This window comes from Hemitrygon akajei, chromosome 19, assembly GCF_048418815.1.
Source record: "Hemitrygon akajei chromosome 19, sHemAka1.3, whole genome shotgun sequence".
NCBI lineage: Eukaryota > Metazoa > Chordata > Chondrichthyes > Myliobatiformes > Dasyatidae > Hemitrygon > Hemitrygon akajei.
In genome coordinates, this window is record NC_133142.1 from 35,594,286 (window position 1) to 35,621,581 (window position 27,296).

The window sequence follows — 27,296 nt, forward strand, 5'->3', positions numbered from 1 at the left end:
AGTAAGAACAAGCACAAGCAAGGGGCAGATGGGTTAAAGTGTCTATACTTTAATACTGGGCGTATTATGAGTATTATATGTAAGGGTAGTGGTGGAGAAAAAAATTGTAAGAGGCATTCAAGAGGCTCTTAGTTAGGCACATGAATGCAGGAAATGGAAGGTCATTGTATAGACAGAAGGGATTTGTTCAGATGGGCATATGATTACTAATTTAGTTTGGCACAACATTGTGTGCCAAAGGGCCTGTTCCTGTTTGTATAGCTCCATGTTCTATGATTTCATAAGCAATAATACACATGACTGTTAGAGTCAGAGTACAAAAGTAGTGGCTGGTATCAAATGAAATTCTTGAATAATTATAAGAAACAGACTGGATATATTGAGGGTGATTCTGAAGGACATCTGTGTCAACAAATATGTGAAAGTTACCCAGACCACCTTATGAGTGTCCTTTTAATCATGTCTGTTAAGATTTGCATGGTGTATATTTATTTATTTACCCTGCATATACTCTATATATAGTGTATAGATTCTGTTAAACCAAATGTGACATATTGAATGATAATTATATTAGTGTAATATGTTTTTATAGATATATTATCTTTACTTTGCTAATGAGTGAATAAATTGACATTTTTGGCTAACTTTTCATGGACATTTTCCCACTAATTTTGGTAAATGGGACAATTAACCCATAAATTTCCTATTTGCTCTCTTAAACAAGATGAGATAAAGAGATTATTACACATAAATTATTGAAGAAGAGATGGGAAGAGAATTTTAAGAGGAGATTTCACAGTAAAATTTTAAATCTTGAAAGCTTAAAATAAGCAGTAATATGTGGCAGGTTTAAAGTAAGTAATAAAGAAAAAGAACAAATCATATATTCAGTAATGATGACCTAGAATGTATGACCTGCTGTTCTTCATTTTGGTAAAGTCACAAACTACTAAGTCTGTAATTACCATCTTAGATGATTCTTAAGATTGTGAGAATCTTATCAACTGAAGACACTACCTTAATGAAATCAACATGTCCTTTGTTGGTTCCAAATGGCTTCTGGAAACAATTTGAAATAACAATGAAAAGACAACTGGATTAAAAAAAAATGAAAATTGCAAGGCTGGGGGAAGCACAGGAGTTAGTTGTACAACACTGAAACAGGTCCTTCAGCACAACTCATTCGTGCCATCCATGTTGTCAATCTGAGCTAGTCCCATCTTCCTAGGTTCAATTCATTTTCCATCCATGCAGCTGTTCAAATATCTTTTAAACATTGTAATTGTTCCCACCTCTCCAACTCCCTCTGGCAGCTTGTTCCATATATGTCCCTCTTAGTGTGGAACTAGTTGCACCTCAAATACTTTTTAAACATTTTCCCTCTCACCTTAACTCAGTGCCATCTAGTTTTAAGACTTCCCTATTCTGAGGAAAAAGTCTGTGACCATCTATCTTCTCTACATCCCTCATGAGTTTTAGATACCTCTTATAAGGACACTTCCTATACCCAATGAACATCCTATGCTCAGGATAAACGTCCCAGCCAACAAGCCTTGGAAATCTCCTCAAGTCGCCAATTTACGATGCAATCATGTGCTAACACTGCTCCTTTAACCAGAGATGCAAATAGCAGTAGGGCACATCAAACCCAACAAGTAAAATTGCCCAAAGTACAGCAAGGAATGTATTAAATATACACAATCTCATTAGTAATGTTTTGCTGTTAACAGGCGTGGAGAGCATCATTAATTCTTCAAAGGAGACCTAGTGTAAATGTAAATATAATGTAACTATGCCCTGATTGGACTGAATAATCCACTGTAGTGCATTATAATCTGTTTTATGCTATCATGGTTTACACTATTCACCCTGTTGTCCTCATTGAGTTGTTGTAAATAACAGTGCTATCTCATATGATGTTCATCATTGGCAATTTACGCAATTTATTATTGCATATTATAAGATGTGATATTCCCTTCCATCCCTTTGCAAAAGGATAATTACTTTGTTCAAGATGTTCTGGTAAATGTTTTAGTGTTTTTCATTGTTTATATTCATTGAATTTAAAAATGTTTTATGATAGATACCACTTCTAATATTTTAAAAGTTTCTGAACAAAAAAAAACAAAAAGTGTTTTTTTTAATTGTTCCATAACTTTTGACTGGAGGTGAGGCCCTAGCCTCAGCTCTTCTCGTAGCTGTCACAGGGAACTCCAAGAGCAAGCACTTGATGACTTGCCACCTTAGTACAGGGTTGGGAAGGTCAGTGACTTAGGGATTCCCTGCTTGGCTCAGGTTATGTGTGGACAGGCAGGAACCATGGGTAGTGATTCCAGACGGCACAGAATGCTTAGCACGATTGTGCTTAAAGGTGGGAAATTGAAGAATAAATATTTACTGTTATTCATAAAGAAAAAACTGGCTACTAAGAGATTTGCTCATCCGCAGAATCTTTTATTTTATTTAGAAGTACAGCATGAACAGGCCCTTCCAGCCCAACAAGTCACATCGCCCAGCAACCAACCTACTAACACAAGCCTAATCACAGGGCAATTTACAATGTCCAATTCACCTAGCAACCAGTACATCTTTGGGCTGTGGGAGGAAGCTGGAGCACCTGGAGGAAACTCATGTAGTTATGCAAACTCCTTGAGGATGGCACCAGAATTGAACTCAGATGCTCCGAGCAGTAATTACATCGCACTAACTGATAGACTCATGGCACCCTAACAAAAATTCCAGTGCACAACAGTTTTTGAGTAAATCTGCCAGATATTTTTCTAATTTCTGCAGATTCATTGAGCTTTCTACTATATAGCCATAACCACAAGGCAGCATTGTGGAAATAATATGGTACAATAACACTGGTGAAATACAGCTTTCATTTGGCACAATTTCCTATCTTAATTTTACTAATGTGTTCTTGACATAAATACCACAGGATATTTTAATAATAGCCTGTGGGTTAACATTGTAACAAAATTAGGCCCAAGAGAAGGTTAAGTGCTGTAACCACATACCCAAAAATAAAACAAATTCATTTTATTTCCATGCATGTTACATAATATACATTAGGACATTATCTACTCCAGTGAGATCCTCTGAGTAATTCCTTGACACGATCTTTAAACTAGTAATTCAATTTTTCATTTTTCTTACAGTTTTTAGCCTTTCAAAAACCAAGCCTGGTGAAACAAATCACATATTCTAAATTCAACTCTGCCTAAGCATAGGAAATAATTTTGCCCCCAAATTCTTACCGCTTCTACTGAACGGCAACAGATATTCCTAGCAAAAGTTCATCTAACTTTCCATTGCTTATAATATGATATGCATCTAAATCACTAACTCAAAAAGCATTAATAATAGCTTTAAAAAAAAAAAGTTCTTAAGTCCTGGCAGTTGAATTGTAAAGCCTAATGGCATTGGGGAGTATTGACCTCTTCATCCTGTCTGAGGAGCATTGCATCGACAGTAACCTGTCGCTGAAACTGCTTCTCTGTCTCTGGATGGTGCTATGTAGAGGATGTTCAGGGTTTTCCATAATTGACCGTAGCCTACTCAGTGCCCTTCGCTCAGCTACCGATGTTAAACTCTCCAGTACTTTGCCCACGACAGAGCCCGCCTTCCTTATCAGCTTATTAAGACGTGAGGCGTCCTTCTTCTTAATGCTTCCTCCCCAACACGCCACCACAAAGAAGAGGGCGCTCTCAACAACTGACCTATAGAACATCATCAGCATCTCACTGCAGACATTGAATGACGCCAACCTTCTAAGGAAGTACAGTCGACTCTGTGCCTTCCTGCACAAGGCATCTGTGTTGGCAGTCCAGTCTAGCTTCTCGTCCAACTGTACTCCCAGATGCATATCATATTATTACTGAGTTAAGTATTGTATGTAATGAGTTTTTGCTACAACAAGTGTATGGGACATTGGAAAAAATGTTGAATTTCCCCATGGGGATGAATAAAGTATCTATCTATCTATCTATCTATCTATCTTATGACTCCTTGACTCTAGATTGCAACACTAACTGCTAGCACCTGTATGGAACTTCTATTAATTTGTCATTATTTCCTACTGCTATTTATGGCAATTACAGAATGCAGTGCTAACTACTAAAGCCACAATGCTAGTTATACTAGCATATAAATTTAGGGGATTATGTTACTCTTCTGTACATTCTCCATAAGATGATATTAATACAAAATTACGGAGTAATTATGACATTCTACTTTCATATTCGTTATCACCTTCCTTCTGCTTGGGTCCATTCTTCTAACGCAATCTATCCTCAACTAATGGGCTTCTAATTGGAATGGGCTTCTCCAGAATAAAGGATGGAAATTTATTTACTTTTTTTTTGTACAGGGGGTAAACCTGCAAACGAGGAGTTCAAGACATCACATGTAAAGACTTCTCATGAACTGCAAACTTTATCACTCATTGAAATGGGCCCTAAACATCAAAAATTCTCAAAGTCAAAGTTATGCATATGTGCCACGCAATATTGGATAACACTTGGAAGCAAACATTATTAATATTCTTAACTCTCAAATTTCACTGAATCACTCAATAATAATTTCATCTAATGGTCTTACAGATCTTAGAGGTAAATGCCAATTGGTCCTCTAGATAAGATTTTGTGGCCCTAATTGTTAAGATGGGGACTTTGCATTATTGCTCAAAAGCCCTCATGCTTCACTCCTGACTAAAATAATCTCCATGAGCAATTATGAGGGCACAACCTGTCTGTTGCAGAACAGAGGAAGAAGAGAAAAAGGAGAAAGGGGGAAGAGGGCAATAAGTAGAGGCCTTTTCAAATGCTCTGCCAGGCCACAGTATAATACCTTGAATTTTACTATCAGGCTACTTCACTACCTAGGGGAACATACAGTGCAGCAGTTCATGACCAAATGCCACCATGATCTCCCCTCTATTTGATTTTGAAATCTGTCACAAATGATCAGTGCACTATAGCATGTGACCATTGTTTCAGATGGATGTCTGATCATCTTTCCTTGGCAACAATGTTACTATAACCCACTCCTCCAGTAGTAACACCTTATCACAGGTTTACTTCCTGAATAACAATCAAGTGTTTAATCAAAGCAGCTGTAAAGGTGTGAGGGATGCTAAGTGTGGTGCAGCAAGGGACTTCATGAAGCATTCCACCACAGAGAAGGTTCACGTCAAGGCGGTGGAAAAGATTCTCTTAGCTGCACAGACACTTAAAAATACCCTCTCTCTCTCATTCAGCATCAACTACCAACTCCACTGTCATTGCATGAATCACCCTGGTCTTTTTCTGCAGGTCAAAACCACTGCAATATCTATGAACATTGCTCACGGTCCCTTTGAACTAGGTATCATCAACTCCTAAATCTTCCCATCTGAAAGACTGAATTACTCAGAGAGTTTCCATCTGGATACATCTACAAGACACGGTAAGTCATCTGACTCGCCGGAATTATGTCTATTTCCTGACTGCAGCTCCAAATTTCATTGCATTGGAGCTGCCTTCACAACAGTAATGTCAACATTGCCAGAATGCAAATGATGAGATAGATGGTGGAACACCTCATCATCCAGAATAACATGTCAGCTGACCTCTCAGTAATGCACAATTCCCATTGAGATTTTTCCCAATTCGATGTTTGAGATTCGGATGTCACTGACAAGGTGATAAATGCCCCCTAAAATGAGGTGATAAACTGTCGACTTAAACCACTACAGTCGTTCTGGCAAAGGCACTCCCCTTGAGTTGTCAGAGAGGGAGATTAGGTTAAGTGGTGATGACAGAATGACAGGACACTTCCAAATCAGGATGGTATACAAGTTCCTATATGACTCCTGCTCTTGTCCAACTGTTTGTGGCAGAGGTAGAGGTGATCTGGGTTAGGAATTACAGTGGATTTTCTAATGTTTAGGGTGGTGGACAGAATATCAGTCTTCTCTGCCTAGGCAGTGTAGTGCAGCCTAAACTGTTGTTAGAGCTGCACTCATCCAGCCAAGTGGACCATACTCCATGATCTCTTAACTTCTATCACATTGGCGATGGAAAAACTCAGGCGTTGCAGGTGAATCACTTGCCTCAATACACCCAGTTCATTCTGTTGTAGCTTAGGCTGTTGATGGTAATGCCAGTGGATGTCATGGACAGGTAATTACTTGCCATTTGTCAGCCATGTTTAGGTCTTTTTGCATGGATGCATGGTCTGCCTCATTTGCTGAGGACTTGCTAATGGAATTGAACTTTGAACAAAGAACAACATAAATAAAAGACTTAAATCGGAATAGTGAAGTTCATATCCCTCATCTCAAGCTGTAAAAGCCAGACCAAGAGAATCAGCAGACTCAACATCTCCTCACAGCATCAAAACCACACAGTCATTGAAAAGTCACTCTGGAGCTTCCCTTCCCTTGTTTCCCTAACCTGGTGCAAATTTTTCCCTGAGAAAGAAGTAAATTACAGATTACCATGAAAGATAAGTGCAAGAATCTTTGAATCTAGAGGGTCAAATCTTGGACTGGGCTGCTTTGCCAGGAGTTGAGGCAGTCTGCACTACCTGGCAGATAAGCACATGTAAAGGCATTATCAGTGTCTCTGGTGGAAATACATCACGCTGTAAGGAGAAAGCAAATTCTTACTCAACTGAGCCACCGACAGCTTCCTTGTTAAGTGATGGAGGCATAGCATTGCTAAATGGTGGTTAGCTAATTCATGGATATTCACTGTTAATATGTGCTGACATGGACAGAATTATGACTAGCACTTCATAGGCATACTGTATTCATGAACATTGCACCTTAACTGCAATGATTGAAATTGTCATACAGATTTGTACAATGACATTTCAGCACATTTCTACATGTAAGTGAATTTCCAGGTGACTATAGCCAGTGTCACTTTTGCCTTTGTGAATATATTTTACTGATGAAGGCATTTACTCATGGCTTAGCAAACTGGATGTTCAGATGAATGCACAAACACAAGCAGTTTGGTGGCAATGGTGCATTTACACAACTATCAGTGGATACCCCTGTGGTGCTGCATGGCAGATGGTAGCATCAAACACATTTATGCACCTGCACTCCAAGAAACATCCTGCAGGCCAGATCCATTGGGTTATGACTGGCATCCCACACCAACCTACTCATTCCATCGAAACAATTGGATAAAGTTACAAAGCCTTAACATTGCCTTTAACTAAAAAGATGATACAGTTTCATTTCAAAGCCTATGCACTTGCTGAATCTCAAAAAAAAAATGCAATAAATAGAAATTGGTGCTTGCTTGTATTAAGTCAGCCTGAGTAGAACAAGTTTTACCAGTTTTTAAGCATTGTAAACAGCTTATGTAAGGGGAAATGTAGCAAGGCTTGACCTGCCATCTCTCATGGCATGGGGTCTACCTGTATCCAAGACACAAGTAATCACAGCATACTTGGTGGAGAATAAGCCTCTACTTGGTCTGAAAGTGCTTGAATAAAACCAAACAGGTGAAAAGGAACTTATACATCTATATACAAAAAAATCCCCACTGAATGAAACTGATTTCAGAAAACAGGAAATATGATAATGAAAACAGGCTGAGCAGAATGCACACTGTCTTCATGTTTCCTCCACAGCCAGTAACAATAGGGGGTCATGTGACACACCATCCCATCATTCAGTCATTAATAGTTGTGCTGGAGTAATTACACTTACGGTTCTTTTGCCTCAGGCAAACTTTTGAAATAAGATAGTTGAAATTATGATACCACTGATAAATATTAATAAGTGAACTTTTAATTTTTGCCACAGTATTCCAAATGCGAAACAACCAGCTAATGCTCCAGTGACTTACAATGTGTTTGCCTTGGGGCTTTAATGCTTTCTGCACTTAAAAAGTTTTAAAGAAATTAAATTTTAATATCTAATTAGTGAACGAGTCATTGTGCAGTGAGCAAGAGGTCTGGGTATTGTGGACTTTGCAGACTGAAAGCATTTGTTGATCTTACCTGTAAAGCAGCATTAAGTGGTGATCCATATGCAAGGCTGGTCTGTATATTTTTTATAATAGACGGATTGCTGTATAAGAAAAAAAAGATAATATTCACAATTCACCATGAGGAAATAGATGACATAAAGCAGATCTTAGCCTGTTTGGTTCCATGCTACTAACAGCAAAAAAATCACTTTTAAATTGGTCTCAACTGAGGAACACCTGTAACTGACTCTGGCTTCTTTTTAAACTGATTTATTTGAAGACTGTTACATTTAAGCTTTTTGGGGTTCTTTAATTGCATGATTTAAAACCACTTTTAAAGTTTTTTTTATAAAAAGGGAACTACAAAGTGTATTAATTTATATTATTTGGACAATATTCTGCAAATCAAGTTATCTCTATATATCTTTGCTATAGACACAGAACAAAATCCTATTTAATCACCATATAATCTGATTGAAAGTAAGCTGTCAACGTGAAGCAGCATTATATTCAAATGCATACAAGAGAAAGTAAAAGGAGCTGAGGTATGCAATTTTATTAGGAGGTCCTACTGATAATATTCAATACATAGTACAGATCTCGCAACTATCCGAAAAGTTTGGAGATGATGGATTATAAATTATTATGTCTTAAGTTTTAAAATGCTGGATGCCTTTTTTATTACGTTTAAAGGATACAAGATGGAGCCCCCTTATTATCTCAGCCTCTTTGGCAACCAAATTAATAAGATTAAGGAGGGTATTATATTAACCAGACATAAAAGTGAAATGAGAATAGTTATATTGAAAATGAGAAAGGATATGCTAAAAATGAGAAAGAATACTGCAAGAAACAGTTATTAAACAGGTGAGCCATTGCAAGAGAAGATGACTGGCAGGAAATAAATTCAATTTAAATGATATTTTGATGTACGCAAGGAAAGGGATAATAAAGATTAGCATGACAAATTGAGGAGGGCAGTGGCAGTTCAGGCTCAGAATTTATATTTAGACTATTATCATTGCATAAAAGTAAAACTTTGCAACTTTAGCTGGAAGGTACTGTAAGGGTACATATATAAGTATATTTCCTATGATTTTGATCCATTACTGATTTTTTTTTACCACATTTCAAGGATATTACTCCATGTGACATACCATGTGTCAATATAAAATTTACTGCTTGTAAAATGAAAATGTAAATATATAATTGTTCTAGTTGTTTTCAGAATTAATTTTATGAACATGCTGATTTTCCTATAAAAGATAAAAAGTGCCCTTAATTATTTTAATGATAAACTGGATTTGCACCCTTTGAACCCAGATGTTGCTCTTTTTATAGAAACCAATAGAAATTTGACAAGAGCTATATAACTAATCATAAGCTTAAATCAGACATTTAGCTGCACAGGAAAAGGGAGATGGGTAAAGAAAAATGTAAAAAATGCTCAGCAGGTCAGTGCACACCAGTGGGAAAAGGAACAGATAACACTTTGGGTCAATTTGAAAGAGTTCTTTTGCTTAGAAAACAGTGGATGTGGAATTAGCCTTTCTATAGATGCTGTTTGACCTGCTGAGTTCAAGTATTTTCTGTGTGTTCATCTGAAATTAGGCATAATATAAATGGATGAAGAATATTTCTTATCAGCATCTTTGCTGGAGGTGATAAGGTTTTCAAGTAATTGTCATAATGGAATTTGATAGCTTAGAAGTCTCAAGAGTAAAGTGCTCCAAAATTTAGCAGAATGGGTAAGCTGCTTCATATTTCAAAGATCTAGGATGAGTAAATTACATGTGGCCTAGTAGCAAAGATCTTTGTGAACATAATCTGTTTACCTGGACCCTAAAGATTTGCTTTGCATCTGTATTAATACCTAACATCAGCTACAATAAACAAATCAGAGATTCATTTAGGACCTTGCCTGACTGGTACATCATATCATTTAACTATTACCAAAAGACCAGCATATTAGTTTGTTTAATATGATGAATAAGGATAAAAAATTATGGTAATAAGGTGGCTCCATTCAAGTCTGAAATAATTGGTTTAGCAGGCCAAATAGTGGTACTTGGAAATTAAAAATTACCTTTCTTGTTGAAATAGGTAAAGAACCAGAGTATTTTTTCCACTGTTGAAATGGAGTCATTGTGTATCAAAGATCTTAGAGTATTAAAGAAGAGGTTCCGGTTACCATCTTATTCAAATATTATCATCAATTTTTTATCATCAGCCCCATACTTATTTATAACAGTCTTACTTTTCTCTTTTTAGATTTTATATATTTTATTTTGCTCTCTGTTTGCATTACTTGATTTTTATATATTTCTTACGTCATTTATAGTTTTTTAAAAAAGATTATGCATTGCAATGTACTGCTACCACAAAACAACAAATTTTATGACATACATTGATGATATTAAACTTGATTCTGATACTACAACTATATGCTGAATTATTTGAGACCAAGACAGAATTCCTGCATAATCAAACAATGGCATCTAGTTCTGAGATAGCCAATGATTTTTTTCTCTCCCACAAACTTTCAGCTATAATGTATTTGCATTGGCCTCAGAGCCATTTTTTTAAAAAAATGTGATCACAACCAACTGCTAAATTATACTTGAATTATTTGAACTTCTTCAAAATGTGGGCTGAGGACTGAGAGTGGTAAATGGATAAATTGATTAAACTGCTTTTTCTTTGAGCTCAAGTGGAATTAGTGTTGAAAATTAGCACAATATATTAACTTTCACATTTGAAGTGGAATTTTTCATATATTAGAAACACTTTGATTCATTTTTTGTGACTGATGTTTGTAACCAATTGCAGTATTTGTAAAGTATATTGCTCATGATATTGCATTTTTGACTTGCTTCATCTGATAATTTTATGAGTAATCATTTAGAATGACTTTTCTATATGACTAAAATCAATGGCTGGGCAGCTTCTATGTCGATGTTCAGACATAAAGATTGCACAGTTCTAATTTTTTCATGTGTGATCACAATGTAAATAATAATGAGGAATATTTCCTCATCATTATTTACATTGCGATCACAATTTGGTACCAAAATTTCGTGATATCACCTGAACCTTTTCGGTAATTAATTATTTTAGAGATGATTTAAAATAAAGGTCTGTTGTAGCAACACTGTATTTTGAATAAAATGCATTTTTGTCAGTATAAGGATTCACACTTATAATTCAACAAATGTTATACACAGAGTCATTGTAACTTAAAATACTAATTCTCAGGGTAATCTGACAGATGGTAACCATGCAATGCAAAGCAGAAGCAAAAAAATAGCAAGCAAAAGCTCTTACTGTGCAAATTGTTCATCAAAGCTTTCATCAGGGTAGTATTTTCGAGGACGGCCTCGTTGAATATGGCGACCACGTTTAAATTCTTCATCATCAACAGTCCAAAAGGACCCAAACTCATCCTCTACTCTGATAAAGCACTTATGCAGTGACAAATTGGTGCGTATGGCACCCTGGGATTATAGCAGCAGTCAAGCAGATGCGATGGAAAGACAAACAAGGGCAATGGGATTTGGGAGAGAACAAAAATCACACAAAAGGGTTGGGTAAGGAAAAGGAGAAAAAAAATGAAATAAGCAAATGATTTGTGGGGTTAATATGTGTAGCCTGCAAGCAGAAGCATATGATGCAGAACACTAGGCAAGCAGATGGAAAGGACATGGGGTGGGCACCATGGCAAACACAGACTGGAAAACAAGGGGAAAGGACCCTTCGACAAAGCACTTGCTTTCAATGCCCCACATTTTCCTAGACAGCAAGAATAACCAAGCAATACCCTTCCCTCCATTACCTGCAAGCAGCCATTAGCTGTAAGTTACACTACAGGGGAGCTAGCTATGCTAGGAGGTTTAAGCAATTAAATATGGTGGACATACCCACTGATCTTTTGTGGCCTTCGCTTTTGGAATTCTATTTCGTCCACTGTCCATACTGCCCCTTTAACATTTTCTACTCGAACAAAACACTTGTGAAGACTAAGATTATGGCGCACTGCATTCTATAGTAAGTACAAAGAAGAAAACATTTAATATTGTATCTAAAAGAAAGGAAGTATATATTATAAGTGTTGCCACGGCCATAATGAAGTATCATAAAATTCAAGCTTGCTGACAGTGTTTGCATTGACAGGTTCTTCTGAAGCTACTGAATGCCATCCATTAGACAGTGGTCAGTTCGTTAAAGCAATTTGTAGAAAAGAACATAGATGTGGCACTTTTGATCAGGTTTAGTTAGATTGCTGGTGCCACTGTAATGCTGTAGCACACAACAAGCATTCCAATTGGAATTCCCATTAAATTCGTAAGAATGACAGTGCACAAGACAGTAGCATTTTCTGTGTTGTCTTCAATGACTGGCATTAGGAATCAGCATACAAGGGGAATCAGAATAAATGTTCAAACATATTCTAATTATTTACAGGTCACAATATGCATCATTGTTTTTATATGGGACCATAAAAAGGATGAATGTACTGAAAACATCTGTAAGGGGTAATAAAAGGTGCATAGATTTCAGTTAGCAGATTCAGACAGTTTGAAGCATTGTTCCAACAACGCAGCTTAAATCCAATTCTAAACAAGTCCCTTTTATTTATTATATTACCCCTTACCAAATATGATATGTTTGCAAATGTTTCACTACTGATTACCATTTAGAGCTGAATTCAAGATCCCTGCTTGTTCTCGCAGTGGAAAGCAAATCTGCTCAACCTTCATTTAAAGGACACTTTTCTACCATTTAACTAGACTAGGTTTAAGACATGCTCATAAAGATCAAAAAACAATTGGCACCTATTATTTCAAATTTGAGTTGCTGATTGTAAAGATAAAACACTGCCATATATTCACAAATCTAATGTTAATTCAACTGGTGTGTGCATCATAAGAATAAAAGATTGAAAAATATATTTGCCAAAATGGATGTACTTCGCACCTTTCATTTTGGCAATCTGATTGTCATTTAGACTTAAATCCAAATTCAAAGAGCTAAAGACAATTAGTTTTAATTTATTGGTTGAGAACAACGACAGCATTATCCATTTTGAATAGCACCAGAAATGAAGTCTCTCATGGAGTCAGAATCCTTTAGTAAGGCCAAATCCAGCCTTAACAAAATAGTATGAATATAGTAAACAGACATTGCCTCTGACTTGTCAGTACCATTTGAAGCTTCTGCCCTACAGCATCATGTTTAAAGAAAAGTCAAGGATCACAAGTTATTACTAAAGGCATATATATATTTGCTTTTCATATGCTATTTATATGCACACTGGTTATTCATAAATAGATGGAAGATACTTTCATACATACCAATTCTGTGTTTCTACAATGCTGCATGCTGCCATGCAGGACTGAGTCACAGTAGGGAAGATGAATGCTCATCACTAAAATGTGCCCCATGGAAGGACTGTCAGCAGTTGGTGGAGCATTCTGTTAAAGAGTTGAATGAATCTACTGAGCTGGTACTTGTCAAAGTCACAGCTGTAGATCTGACACATTGAAGATGGACTAAATCTGCCATGCCGTTTAAATAACGTGTATGAATTTTTGAGAATCTTTAGCTGAGAAAAGACTCATTTTTACACAAGCAAAAAATACACTTCAAAATGGGACTAAGGAAGAAGAAACAAGTAGCAAATTGATAATGCTGAATACATTAATATAGATAATACTGAGGAATAGCTCCACGCCAATTTTAATTATTAAGGTCAGGGATGCATTTATATTTATCCTTTCTGTAGTGGCAGGTTGTTGTACAATGAATTTGACAATTTGTGAGGATCAAGTGAACATCTAATAGGTTGATTACAAAAGAAGGACTTTAATGACAGTCAGCAATATCTGAAGAACAGACCCGTGGTGAAGGAGAGGGAGTGGGTGCTAGATATTGGCAAGAATAAATATACTACATTTTTTAAAAAAGAGCTTTTGCTCTCAGTGAAATTTGGGTAAATATTTTCCCAATAGGTATAATAGGTATAATTTTTTTTAAATGTCTAGCTTTTTATTCTATCATGTCCCTAAGCACAACTTTGAAATTACATTGAAGAATTCAAGTATCTTAAGCACGTGAGGTGGTGTTTCTGAGTTGATTTGCTTTGTAAAGTAGAACACAGCAAAAACTTTTCATCCCTTGAAAACAAAATAGAAATTCACTCTCCTATATTAAGAAAAATCAATTTGAGCTTTTTATCTATTTTAACAAAACCTATTTGATTCTTCCATTATTTCAAGCAATAAATCTAACTACAACTTTGATTACTGTAAAACATGTACATCTGGCTTTTCATAAAATAGGAAGAAATATTTTGATATTGTATACATGAGTTTTTAAAAATGTTGATGTTAAAATTCATTATCCACTGTACAAGACAATCATCTTCTTGGCATCTGTAAGGAAAATACACATTTCGGGCCTAACATATATAAGAATTTTCAGTAGAATAGGAACTATTTAGAGTGTATTACAGTTTTATATTCTTACATGTCTAATTTTGTATGTTATTTAAATAACTGAACTGATAACATTGTATCAGCAAATGCAAATTGGGCTGCAAATGTGTTACATAGACTATAAGTTCTTAAAAGATCTAGAGTATTATCTGAATATTTATACAGTAGATAGTCAAAAGGAATTGGATATATGTGAGGACTGTGTTTTAAATTATTATTTTGTAGTTGATTTGGTTACCAACGTTCATTGCCTGGAGTCAAACATAAGAATGACAATCTGAAGATGATAAGAATGTATTCTATAGTGCACTAATTGTTAATGGATATGAGATTTGATATTTCCAAGAACTGAATACAAGTATATTGAAATGTAATTAACCCAAGTCTTGTTTGTTCCATCAGCAAATGAGCAACTTCGTCATTATGGTAAAAACAACAATCCAGGCTGTTCACCAACCAGAACATTGGTGAAAAACACCAGATAACAACAGCCTGTAGCTACTAAAGGGGAGTCTTGTTGTTGGTACTGGCTGATATAGTACAAGTACATCTGAAAGCTGTGAAAAGCAGGTTGACATTCATAGATATTGCATTCAGGGCCTTAGAAAGAGGGAGAAAAAATGATTATAGTTTGCAAAGAACTAAAAGGTCTAGCAAAGAGATATATGCTACCAAGAAGTGTAATTGGAGAATTGAGAGTCTGCAGAAAATGGAAGCAGCTTTAAAAAAATAATTCAAAAAAATGTAAACATCAATGGCAACAAAAGCATCTATTTCCCATCACTAGTCGGTCTTGAGAGGATGAAGTTGATCTGCTTGACTATAGTCTCTGCATTGAGAAGTGTCTCGCAGTGCTGTTTGTAGAAAACTCGACATACCTTTTTTTAAAAATGAGAGAGCTATGAAGGAACATCATGTTGTGTTGGAGTTGGAGGGATATTCCATGATCCTGTTGTCCTTGTCCACCAGAAGCTAGATGAATGCAGTGTGGCAGGTTGCACAGTACATCTTTTAGATACTGCATACTACAGTCGTGATGTGCTGGTAGCAGGGGAAGTGAGTGTTTAAAGTGGTGGTAGAGATGCCAGTCAAGAAGATTGTCATGGATGCCATCAAGCTTCTTGAGTTCTGGATGGTGTCAAACTTCTTGAGTTCAGATAATGCACAGAAGAGGTGATGGGGTGGTCACATCAGAGGTTTCAGGGTGTATAAATCTTCAGTCCCGTTAGGAAGAGAACATTTCTTCTCCTACCTCACCACAGCTGTCTGCCAGCCACAAGCCAGTCTACAAAACTGCAATCTAAACTGAAATGTTGTAATTATTACTGCAATACCAAAACTGGACAAGACCACTGTAACCTCCACCAGTTCAGGTGGCACAATTTCTCCCAGAATACCATGGACAGATATGGACTCCTTCTAGGAATGATACTTGTGCCTTCTGTTTCCCTCTCCCAGCAACATGTTCTGCACTCACTCAGTCACGTTGTATCGTAAAGGGAATAGATCCTAATACATTCATGACTAGTAGTAAGTAGTTTGTGAAGAAGACTTGAATTGAGAATTGAAGTCTTTTATTATTGCTCACCATTAACTTTTGAAGTTTGAAGCTTAGAAAGCACCAAACACATAAAACTATATCATGATGATCTCTTTAAAACGCTTGCTAAGAGGGAGAAGGGTGGGAAGTGACACATTGTGTTTTCCAATGCCCAAAGTATTCAGCCACGAAATGTTAAAAGAAAAATGACAGTTGAATCACTTAGCTGCAAAATGACAGCAACCTCTTCGCTGCCTTTATCCACTTTGTTTCTCTACATCTGGTACATGTTCAGAACACGGCTTGCAGTGCAATTCAGCAGCAACTGTGTGCTTGCTGGAGGTGACATTTTGGAGCTTTAAAGGCACCCTGAGTGCTCACAAAATCACACCAATTCCTCAATAAAATTCTTTTATGAGAGCAAGGTGAGAAGCATTTTATCTACAGGTACAGTAAAACCAATGTGTGCTGTCAGGAACTTGAGCACAGACAGACCAGGTGCCAGAAAAGATATTTTCAAGATTTTCCAAGAGTTGTTGGTATAACACTTCCACAGCTACTCACAATTATGCATTCAAAGTTGTAGCATGTGAGACCAGGTGGGATCTGTGGTCTTTGATCCAGGGCAGCAAAGGATGTCTGTGCCAAGCAAGGCAAAATTTATTTGAGAAGCTCAGGCACGAGTATATGGTGCAGAGCACTACATTTAATCTGCAGAGAGCAGTAGTTGGAGCACTGACTTTGCCATACATTGTGTGCTTAATACATGACTGGGACTGACTTAGAGATTAATGGCACACTGTAAACCTTAATTGGTTTCAGGTGTTCAAAACTAATTTTGATTAGGGATAAAAGTGCTTTGTAAACTATCTTCAGCTCTTTCAAGGGATATGAAGAAGAAAAACAAGTCAAGGAACAAAATGTCTCGGAGGCCGAGGTCAGAGCATCTTTCAAGAGGGTGAACCCTCGCAAAGTGCCAGGACACTGACGGTGTGCCTAGTAGGGCACTGAAAACCTGTGCCGACCAACTGGCTGGAGCATTCAAGGATATCTTCAATCTCTTACTGTTGCAGTTGGAGGCTCCCACCAGCTTCAAAAGGGCATTAATCATGCAGGTGCCTAAGAAGAGTAGGGTAAGCCGCCACTACAATCATCACCCAGTAGCATTCACATGTACTGTGATGAAGTGCTTTTAGAGGCTGGTCATGGCTAGAATTAACTCCTGCCTGAACAAGGACCTGGACCTGCTGCAATTTACCTAACGGCGCAATGGGTCTACAGCAGACGCAGTCTTGCTGACTCTCCACTCAGCCTTGCACCACCTGGGGAACAGCAATACCTATGTCAGGCTGCTGTTTATCGATTACAGCTTAGTGTTTAACACCATCATCCTCTCAGTATTGATCAACGAAACTTCTAAACCTTTGTATCCCTTTGCAACAGGATCCTTGACTTCCTCATCAGCACACCACAGTCCATGCAGATACATCTCCTCGCGAAGAATCAACACAGGAATACCACAAGGATGCATATACCTATGCCACTACTCTACTCTCTCTACACACAAGCTCATATGCTGTCTATGAATTTGCCAATGACACGATTGCTGGCAGAAACACAGTTGGTGACGAGCAGGTGTATAGGTGTAGAATTGATCAATTGATTGAATGGTACCGCAATAACAGCCTTTCATTCAATGTCAGTAAGACCAAAGAATTGATAGTGGACTTCAGGAAGAGGAAAGTCGGGAGAACACACAGCAGTTCTCATCAAGGGGTCAGCAGTGGAAGGGTGAACAGTTTCAGGTTCCTGAGTAAACATCTCTGAAGATCTATCCTGAGTCCAGCATATTGATGCATTTATGAAGAAGGCATGCCAGCGGGATATATTCCATTCAGAGTTGCAAGAGGAACTTCAGTATTTTAAAGACTTGCAAATTTCTACTGATGTACTATGGAGAGCATTCTGACTGGTTTTATCACTGTCTGGTATGGAGGCATCAATGCACAGGATAGGAAAAATCTACAGAGGTTTGCAAACTCAGCCAGCTCCATCATGGGCACTAGCCTCCTCACCATTGAGCGCATCTTCAAAAGGTGATGATTCAAGAAAGCAGCATCCATTATGAAGGGCACTCACTGTCCAGGCCATACTCTCTTCACAGTACTACCATCATGGAGGTGGTACAGGAGCCTGAAGATGTATACTTAATGTTTTAAGAAATGCTTCTTCCCCTCCTCCAACAAATTTCTGAAGAGTCTATGAATCCATTAACACTACCTCACTCTTTTTCTCTCTTTTTATTATTTTAAATAAATCATTGTAATTTATATTTTTAATGTATTGTACTGCACTGCTGCAGCAAAACAACTTTTGTGACACTGTATGTCAGTTATATTAAACCTGATTCTAATTCAAGATGGAACAATGGAGTGATTGCAACTTAAGACTAGAATAAACCTCTGTTTAAAGTACATAGAAAAGACCAATAAAGAGGAAATAAAGTAAAAAAATACATGCTGTACAAATATGCCAGAGGCATGCAATGAAGGAGATCATCAAAAAACAGTAAACAGAGAGCAAAAGAATCAAAGATTGATGGGCAGATGGAAGACAAAATTATGAAGTATGGGGCAATATGAGACAGTCTCTTCTAAAAACTCTAGGAACATGTCACTCATGCACACTTCAAAGATACTCTGTCATAATTTCAAAAATTTGCAATATATAGAGAGTCTATGAATTGTGGGCTGATTCAAGATGTGCAAAACCACAAAGTACACATAAACCTACTGGCCTTGATGGTTCAGGCTTAACTGTAAAGGATAGTCAACCTTCCAACAACCAACACTAGTGAGTCAATATCAATCATTTGTCGTCACCAGAGGTGCACCGTAGAGCCAGTGTAATCACCAGCACCACCACGGGAAGACATGGCAGCTGTGCTTATTGTATGATTTTATATTTGGATCTTTCATTAAACAATAGACATACTGGAGGCTTTTATTCCATTTCCATTAAGCTTTGTGTGGCCAAAACAACACTCAACAACATTGATAATAAGTTCTGTAATGTGTAGCTTCAGTATGGATTAGAATTTAAATTAAAGTTGTGCAATTACACTGTGCATTGTAACAAATAGCAAGATTGCTTAATGTAGTATTTCTGATAGATTTCATAGAATAACTTTGCTCTGTCTTGAATTTGCAATGCTGGTGTGGAAATATTTAATCTATAGTGCTGACTTTATCAACCTTAGCCATTAATTAGTGTTGTGCTCAGAGAGAGAAGTAAGTGAAAGCTTCATCCACGTAAACAAAGAGTATGCTCTGTATTGATGTGACAGCTCCCTTTATTCTACATACTCCAGATGAGCAAAGCTCAAAGTAACTTTATTATCAAATTACATATATGTCACCATATACAATCCTGAGATTCATTTCCTTGTGGGCATTCACAATAGAATTGATGAAAGACCACCCCCCAATAGGACGGACAACAGCCAATGTGCAAAAACCAAACAGTGCAAATACAAAATGAGATTTAAATAAATATACAATAAAAATTGAGAAAATCAGTTGTCGGCTCAGCTCCAGCACTTGTAGCATGTAGAAATTATAAAATGAGGGGACATGAAGAACACAAGGACAGAGGCTGCAGCTTCTGTTTGCATTGCAAGGCAAACAGCCATTCTTTCATCTAATTAGTGGATTGTGTCTGAACATTTAGAGCACACTTACTTCAAATGACAGCATGATTATTTAGTGTTATGTCCTAGCAGTGCTGCGTGTTTATATAGTACAATAAAGACACAGAAAACAATTATTTTCTTGATGTTATATAGTGCAAAGGAGTTGAATTATGAGCTTTCATCCAAGTGCTCAATACCTGAGAATTCCTCACAAACGCCCCAAAGTCAGATGCAATGTCTTGTTTACTTTTAACTAGAGAATCACTGCAAATCTACAAGAAACTGATCAAGAAATGTTCCATTTTTAATTATAATTATTTACCTTCCACGTTGCTGCATTGCGTCTGAAGTAGGCAAACATTCTTGTAAACCAGTTATATATTTCATTTAGTGTTAGCTGCTTTTCTGGAGATTCAAGAATTGCCTGAGATAAAACACAATGTGTGTTATGGTAACTGCAGATGATTCTTTTAAGAAGATTTATTAACTTAAATATATACAAGATTCACTAATCTACACTTACCTTATTTCAACATAAAGAACAACATAAAGTGTATTTTAAAGAAAAAAAATGCAAATTATAATATTCAAAGACCAAATTTAAATTTTGTTAAAGCATAATGTAGCTACAGCAAGATGCACAATACTTGGAAGTCCTTTAACATTTTCAGCTTATCCTACTTCATATTGTTTACCAAGTTACAGATTAAGTTTTGAAAAGTTTATGTTCAGAACTAGGAAGCATTTGAATATGAGAGGATGCTTTAAAAAGTGAATTGTACTCACCTGCCTTATTAATGATGCATATGTAAAAGGAGGTCTAACATCTGCATTCTTATAGAATTCTTGATTTTGAGCAATATCTGTAAATAGACATCGTAATATGTTAATGTACAGAAGTATATGGTTTTAAAAGTATACTTTAATGATTATTATACAGGAGAAATTAATATTAAAAGAAATATTTCATCAGGTTCTCCCAGTGTTTTGATCAAGTAATAAAGAGGGTCAATGAGGAAATGCAGTAGATGTAGTACATATGGATTTTCTGGATCAGCTTGATAAGGCATGACATAATGAGCTTTTCACCACAATTCATGGTAATGAATACTATGGAATATTAAATCAATAATTGTATGGATTTTTAAAAGTTGACAAAGAGGTAGTTCTATAACAGTAGAAATGACAGGTTGTTTTTTTGGACTGGAGGGAGGTGAACACTGGAGTTTTTTCAGGTACCAGGACCACTGCTTTTGTTAATATATTAGTAATATAGAGTTCAGTGTACAATGCACAATGTTTAAATGAGCAAATGACACAAAACTTGAAAACTTAATAATAGGGTTTAAGGAAATATAGACTGAATGTACAATTTGTGGACAGGGTGTAGAAGAGAATTACCAAAAATGATTCCAAAGATGTAGGACTTCATATGTGTATAGGCTGGAGAAGATATCCTTGGAAGAGAGGAGGCTTGCAAGGAAGTCTGTCAGAAGTGCTTAAAATCTTGAAGGATATAGACAGGGAAGATAGAGTGAAATTGTTATCAATGAGAAATTAAGAATGAAATGCAAAGAATGAAGAAAACTGGCAAAATAATCAAAAGTGACACAATAAAAATATTTTTAACAGAATGGCTAGAGTCTCGAATGTAATGCCATTGTTAATAGTACAGGTAGGTTCAATGGTAGTATTCAAAGGGAGTTGTCTAAGCATCAGCTGGAAAGAATATGGAAGGCTTTGTGAGACAGGGTAGAACAAGTTGGATTGGTTTTCTATAGGGTTTTTATTAAGTATAAACTCAATAGGCTGCATAGCTTCCCTGTGATACTGCAAAAATGAAAATATATATAATGAATATGCAGTATTTTATATTTTGATAGCTGCAGGAACAAAAGAACTTACCTGAGGAGATTGGCACATTGTACTTGTCTGGGTACCGCCTACGGATGGGTCCCATGCTATGCATGCTGGTCGGGGTAATAACAGAGGGTCCCTGTGAAACAGGGGTAATAGGGGCCGTTGGTGTTGTAGGAGTGTGAGGTAAGCTCTGTGGAGAAGCTTCAGATGCAGTCTTTGACAACGTGACATTCGATACCAGGTTCAGCTACAAAGATAGTTTTTGGAAAAGATTTGGGTAGTGGTGGGAAAAAAAAACAGGAGAAAGGGGAAAGCTTTAACAGACTTGACAAATAACAGTGTGATTCACACCTACCACTGTGCTGCCACTAATAAGCTACAGAGGAAGCAGACAATCTCAGCTAATTAAAAGATGAAATTGTATTGAAAGGATTCTAATTAGGTGATGCTTATGGAGGTGATCTAATGATTAAACACTGCATCAAACTGACCCCATCATCAGCCTATAGTGACACAAGATGTCGGAAGAATTTTTAAAATCAAAACAGAATTTTTTTTGAGAGGGAGGCAGTGATATTAGCAATAATAGCTATGAGGTAAACTAATTAAACGGAGCTCTGAAGCCAGAGTGGCTGAAAGCAGCTGTTCTGTTCTTGCTCGCAGCTGCAACTGTTCCAAATAAGCTACAAATCTCAACAGAGGCACTCCAGTCAACTGAAAAATTTCTCACTGACCTCTGCTCTCCCCATTAATTTGGAGAAAAAAAAATCTAATGACACATATACATATTCCCACAAAATTGTTCTAATTGCTAATTTAACAACGGAGCAGAGTTTCCAAATTAAATATGACTGCAATCAGTAGGAAAGGAGCCCCAATATAGGCATCGTAGGGAAAGGTGTTTCATCTGTAACAATCACTTGCGAATTGTGTTAACAAATTAATGGAATGTCAACTCTCTCAATTGCTTTAGAAGTGTCACTTTTCAATTTTTTTTCATAACGGCATCAAATACTGCTGATGAGATTCAACCTCAGTAAGCATGGGAGGCAGAAGGGTTTAGGTGAAAAGTGTATCACCCATGTTTAACACCTCACCCTTCTGTGCATCCTTGTTCACAAGTTCTGCAATTACCAAAGTCCTGCTAATAGTCATTATCTGCAGGTCTTGCACTTGCTTACTTTAAAACAACACACAATTACAGAATTCCATCACAGATCAGGCCTATTAAACAACCTTTGCAAACATAAGGGAAGAACTTTGCAGGCAAACAGACATGGTTTAGTTTAGCAATTCTCAAACTATTTGGTTTCCTTTTCCATCTCTTGTTCGCTTAACAGTAAACAGAATCTTAATCATAAACCATGCCTGCTATTAAATATGAAGAGTAAGGAGGCATGGTGTAATTATACAAAAAACCTGATCTACAAAAACAAACAAAAATAACCTTTGTAACATGCCATTAAAAAACTGAATGCATATTTAACTAACATAGGAAGCTATGCTTTTACAATAGTTGCATTCCCCAGCAAAGAATAAACAATAAACTGTGAATAAAATATAATACTGTGTTCAATGAATGGATATTAAAATATTTTAAAACGTGTGTCATGTTAAAATGGTGCTGGAACATGTGAATGCACCAAAACACTCCCGCATCCCCAAGCAGAACTTCAGATATTTAATATGCTGTAAACAGAATATGTAAAAACATGATTCAGTCTCTCAACTCTACTTTCTGGTTAAATATCAAGACTGAGAATCATTTGTGTGCTTCTAAAAGTTGTCTATCCTCTTGTGTTTTCAAGACTGACAGAAGAAACACATATTTTCTAATTAATGTTTGGAAATTCACCCATGAATAGATGTTAATGGTACTGAAGGAGATTGTGCTCTGCCTTTGAAATTTAGTTCTAATGTTCAGTGCGACATTTGTCACTACAATGTAGAACGTTTAGTGCTATTAGACAGTGTTAGATTCCTAGCAAATTTATTTGAGCACTTTGACATCCATCTTTTTATATTTTATGATTTTCTTCCTAATCTCTACATATGAGAAATATAGTTTAAAACCCAAAACTAGTTATTATCAAAATTAACAGAATCTAAGTTGCATGACTACTGTTTAAAACAATGCATTTCAGGTATTGTCTTGATATATTTCATCAAGGCTCATACACCACATTATTGAACTTATTTCCATTAATATAGCAAACTTATTTGGCAATGAATTAGCCTTGAAGACAAAATACTGCACGTTACTCCCTCCAGCAAATATATGCCTAAATTTTACATTGATTACCATTTAGGTGATGTTGAGCAGATTTAAAAGTTTAGGATTTATGAACAGGATTACACTGTTCATAAATTCCAAACAAGCACGTTTGTTAGATTATTTTCTTATTAACCATGTGAAATGATAGATTTTTAAAAGCACCACATCTAACGGAAACACCTTACAAAGTGCAATGTTAATTTTGGTCTGTCTGTACACTGCCAGATTGAATAAAGCAGTAATTTGTAAACTGAAATCTCTTAACAATAAAAATTGGTATTCTCAGCTTGCTTTAAAGATAGCACTTAATGATGCATAATTCTACTAATAAACAGTACACTCACATTCTGACATCTGTTACCCAGCACAATGATTAATTATCAGAGCCCTCTTCTCCTCGGTAATAAGACAATATTAATATTTATCAATTGCATGGGTTATTATGTTTGTCATCGGAAAATAATTACTAGGTTACCAAGCAAGCAAGCTCACATTCACCGATTAGGAAATGCAGGTTAACTACTGGCACTCTTTTGTACAATGCCAGTAGAAAGTGGCACATCAATTTCAAATTTTACAAAACAATGAAATGTTCCACTTACATGGGAAAGTATTCTGGACTATTAGTTACAGAGACATTTCAGCCTTTCAATGTAAAATAGTTTTAAAGTCCAGGTGTATTTTCTGTGTGATATCTAGTATCTTTGCTAAAATAAGTGTGAAATTGAAAGAAAATCTCGGGAATTAATACAGGGTTAAAGAACAAATCACTTTCATATACTGCACAGGAGAGGTTTTCTAAATGTCTAACACAATGGTATAAATAAACTCTACTTCTGACAAGAGAAAACCTACTAGGTTGAATGGCTGTTGTTGGTCTACATTAACAATTCCAGCCTTTGACTACAGTCTAAACTATGCAACATTATGCTACAGTTTTATTTCCAGTGGTGTATGACTTGCCCTCCATTATTTTTGCTGAAGCTACTTTTTTTCCAATACTCATGTCAGATGCCATTGAAAAGCTGTCATTCAAAGAGCTGCTCAATTCCTAGGCACAGCTCACAGTTCTGAGTCTTGAAACTGCCTGTAACTCAAATTTGTTTGGCTTGGTTGGATGAGCTCACAACATCTCTCAGCTGAACCAGTGGAAAGAGCACCACAATATCACAAAGGTAGCTTTTCATGAACAAAGGTTGGGAATTAGAGAGAATATGACCCTCTCATATCTTTCACTCTATACCCAATTATTTTAAGCTGCTAAAGGAGAAGCACTAACAATCCATGTGAGGAAAATTACTGTCCAAAGTCAATTTTCAGGCTGGAATTGATAGAAGCTGGTTCAAGTGAAATGTAACACAAAATATATTTTCAAAATCTATAACCAAAATCACTTATGCAAAGTTCATTTTAAGGAAAAAAATTCTATCAGCCTGTTAATTCCAAAATGTGTGCAATTTAAATATAATTACACACTGAGATGCAGTAAATGTAGATGTAAAAAAAAATTAACTCAATAGTGAAATTATCTTCATTTTCTCATTAAAACTTCTGTACATGTTCTGAATTGGCATTTTAAAATATCACATGAGAGTTCCTGATCCTTTACCCTGGTATTTAGATCTCAGAGCCACGCTAAACTAGCTCTTTTTCAACAGGGCATTTTATTAAACTAGAAATGTTTCAGCAAAACACTCAAAGTGCAAAAGTGATTATGATAGGACTACCTATCCCAAGCTGAGCTGTCACAAGCTCAGTTTGCTGAGCAGCTCTTCTGGATTCTGAACATTCTCCATGAATTTTATTGGTGTTCTTCTAGACAATATCATTTATTTATTCTATTTATAACTTTTTATTTAGAGAAAGAACATTATACTATGTTCTCTCAAACATGCCTTCTTAGAAAACTAGTTGACATTGGCCAAACCACTACTCCTGCACAATAAAGGCAAAGCCCTAGTAAATTGCTAACTTAAAATGTTTCTAACTTCTGATTGGGGAAAAGCAAGTCATTGCAAAGAAATGACCGTGGTGTAAGGGCTTACAATGTTTAAAGTTAAGCAAAATCCAACATCACTAATGTTTAAGAATGACATGATTGCATTAAGAAAAAACGCATTATAGTGTAATTCTGAAAATAATACAGAAAAATAATGTTCATATTTTGATACATTTTTGATCCACACTGAACATGATCACTGCTATTTAAAATGTACAACAAAAAGTACCTGGCATATTTTAGTGAAAATTATCTGTATTTGCCTCTTGGGTGTTAATGTTTATACAAATGTGAAGTAGTCTTTTCTGGAGAAAACAACAATTTTCATGTTCTTAAAACAATTTGACATGCAAAATTCTAATCCAGATGATCTACTAATCGTTCCAGACACCAAACTTACTGATCGGCTCCACACTGCCCTTACAACATCCTTCCACCAGCCATGTCCCTGTTGACCATCTCTCGATTATCTGCCGGCCCCCAATCATCACATTTCCGATTCCAGATCATTTCCCCTAATTACCTAACATCTGTCCAACATTCTCCAGGATATTCCTTCTGACAACTCCCATCTCAATCTTTCAGATCCTCCCTCCAACTCTCTTTTTCCCCAAACTGCTGACAGTCTCCATTGCCAAGAGATTGTGGAGCAAAAGCCTATTCTGCCATATGCAACACTTGCACCTTGAGCACAGTTTCATATCTGAGTCCCTTCAGATTTTCAGCCTTTAAATTGTCATCTAAGAATTGCCATAGTTAAATTTTGTTTGCCAGCCAGAGTTTTGCATTCCTGATTTAAGCCATAAACTAAGATCAGGCATCTATAAATTTTAAATTCAATGTGCTATTTCATGAGTTATTCAGAACTATTTCCCAAAAAGAAGCAACTCTAATGATGATAGAGAAAAGCACTTCTTCAGCACCACTTACAATTTTCTTATGCCCATAAGTCATGTGACTTCCTAAATATAATGTAAGGATTGTACTATAACATGAGTAGAAATTGTTGCTTCCTGAAATTTAGGAGAATTACTTTGAAGTTATTCTTTGCTAATCATTCATCAGTGCTGAGTCTCAATTCTAGGATTTCTTTTCAATACACTGTGCAAGTATTCCCCAGAAAAACTGGAGCAATTCAAGGTGGCACACCACCATCTTCTCAAAGGCAATTGTGGATGGGTTATAAATGCCGCCCTTGCCAAGAATGTCCAGATCCCATCAAGAAGAATACATTAAAATAATTTAAAGAAGAATTCTTCAAACTCATGCTCACATCCCAGACTTTGGAATCTTGTAAATCTCCTCAGTTGTAAGGGTATCTGGTTGGAAATTGTTGGGAAAAGTGCTGAGAGTCCAACACCAAAGTCAATGCATTTTCCACATCCTTGAAAATCTCACTTGAACTGAGATGTTTTAATATACTAGTTGCTCCATGTCAACTACATAACTGAATGCAAACTTGCA

At 36.4% G+C, this 27,296-nt stretch overlaps 1 protein-coding gene across 8 annotated transcripts in view; it reads right to left on the reverse strand.

Annotated features, from left to right (window-relative positions):
- Positions 1–27,296, reverse strand: part of foxp1b (forkhead box P1b) — a 528,108-nt gene that overhangs the window by 18,320 nt on the left and 482,492 nt on the right. For all 8 annotated transcript variants that reach the window (XM_073072380.1, XM_073072379.1, XM_073072378.1 and 5 more), the window contains 5 exons: positions 21,604–21,805; positions 20,485–20,561; positions 20,021–20,122; positions 11,891–12,012; positions 8,005–8,074 (listed from right to left, as the gene is read on the reverse strand). In XM_073072380.1, coding sequence (XP_072928481.1) covers positions 8,005–8,074; positions 11,891–12,012; positions 20,021–20,122; positions 20,485–20,561; positions 21,604–21,805 — 573 coding nt within the window. The remainder of the gene's footprint in view (positions 1–8,004; positions 8,075–11,890; positions 12,013–20,020; positions 20,123–20,484; positions 20,562–21,603; positions 21,806–27,296) is intronic.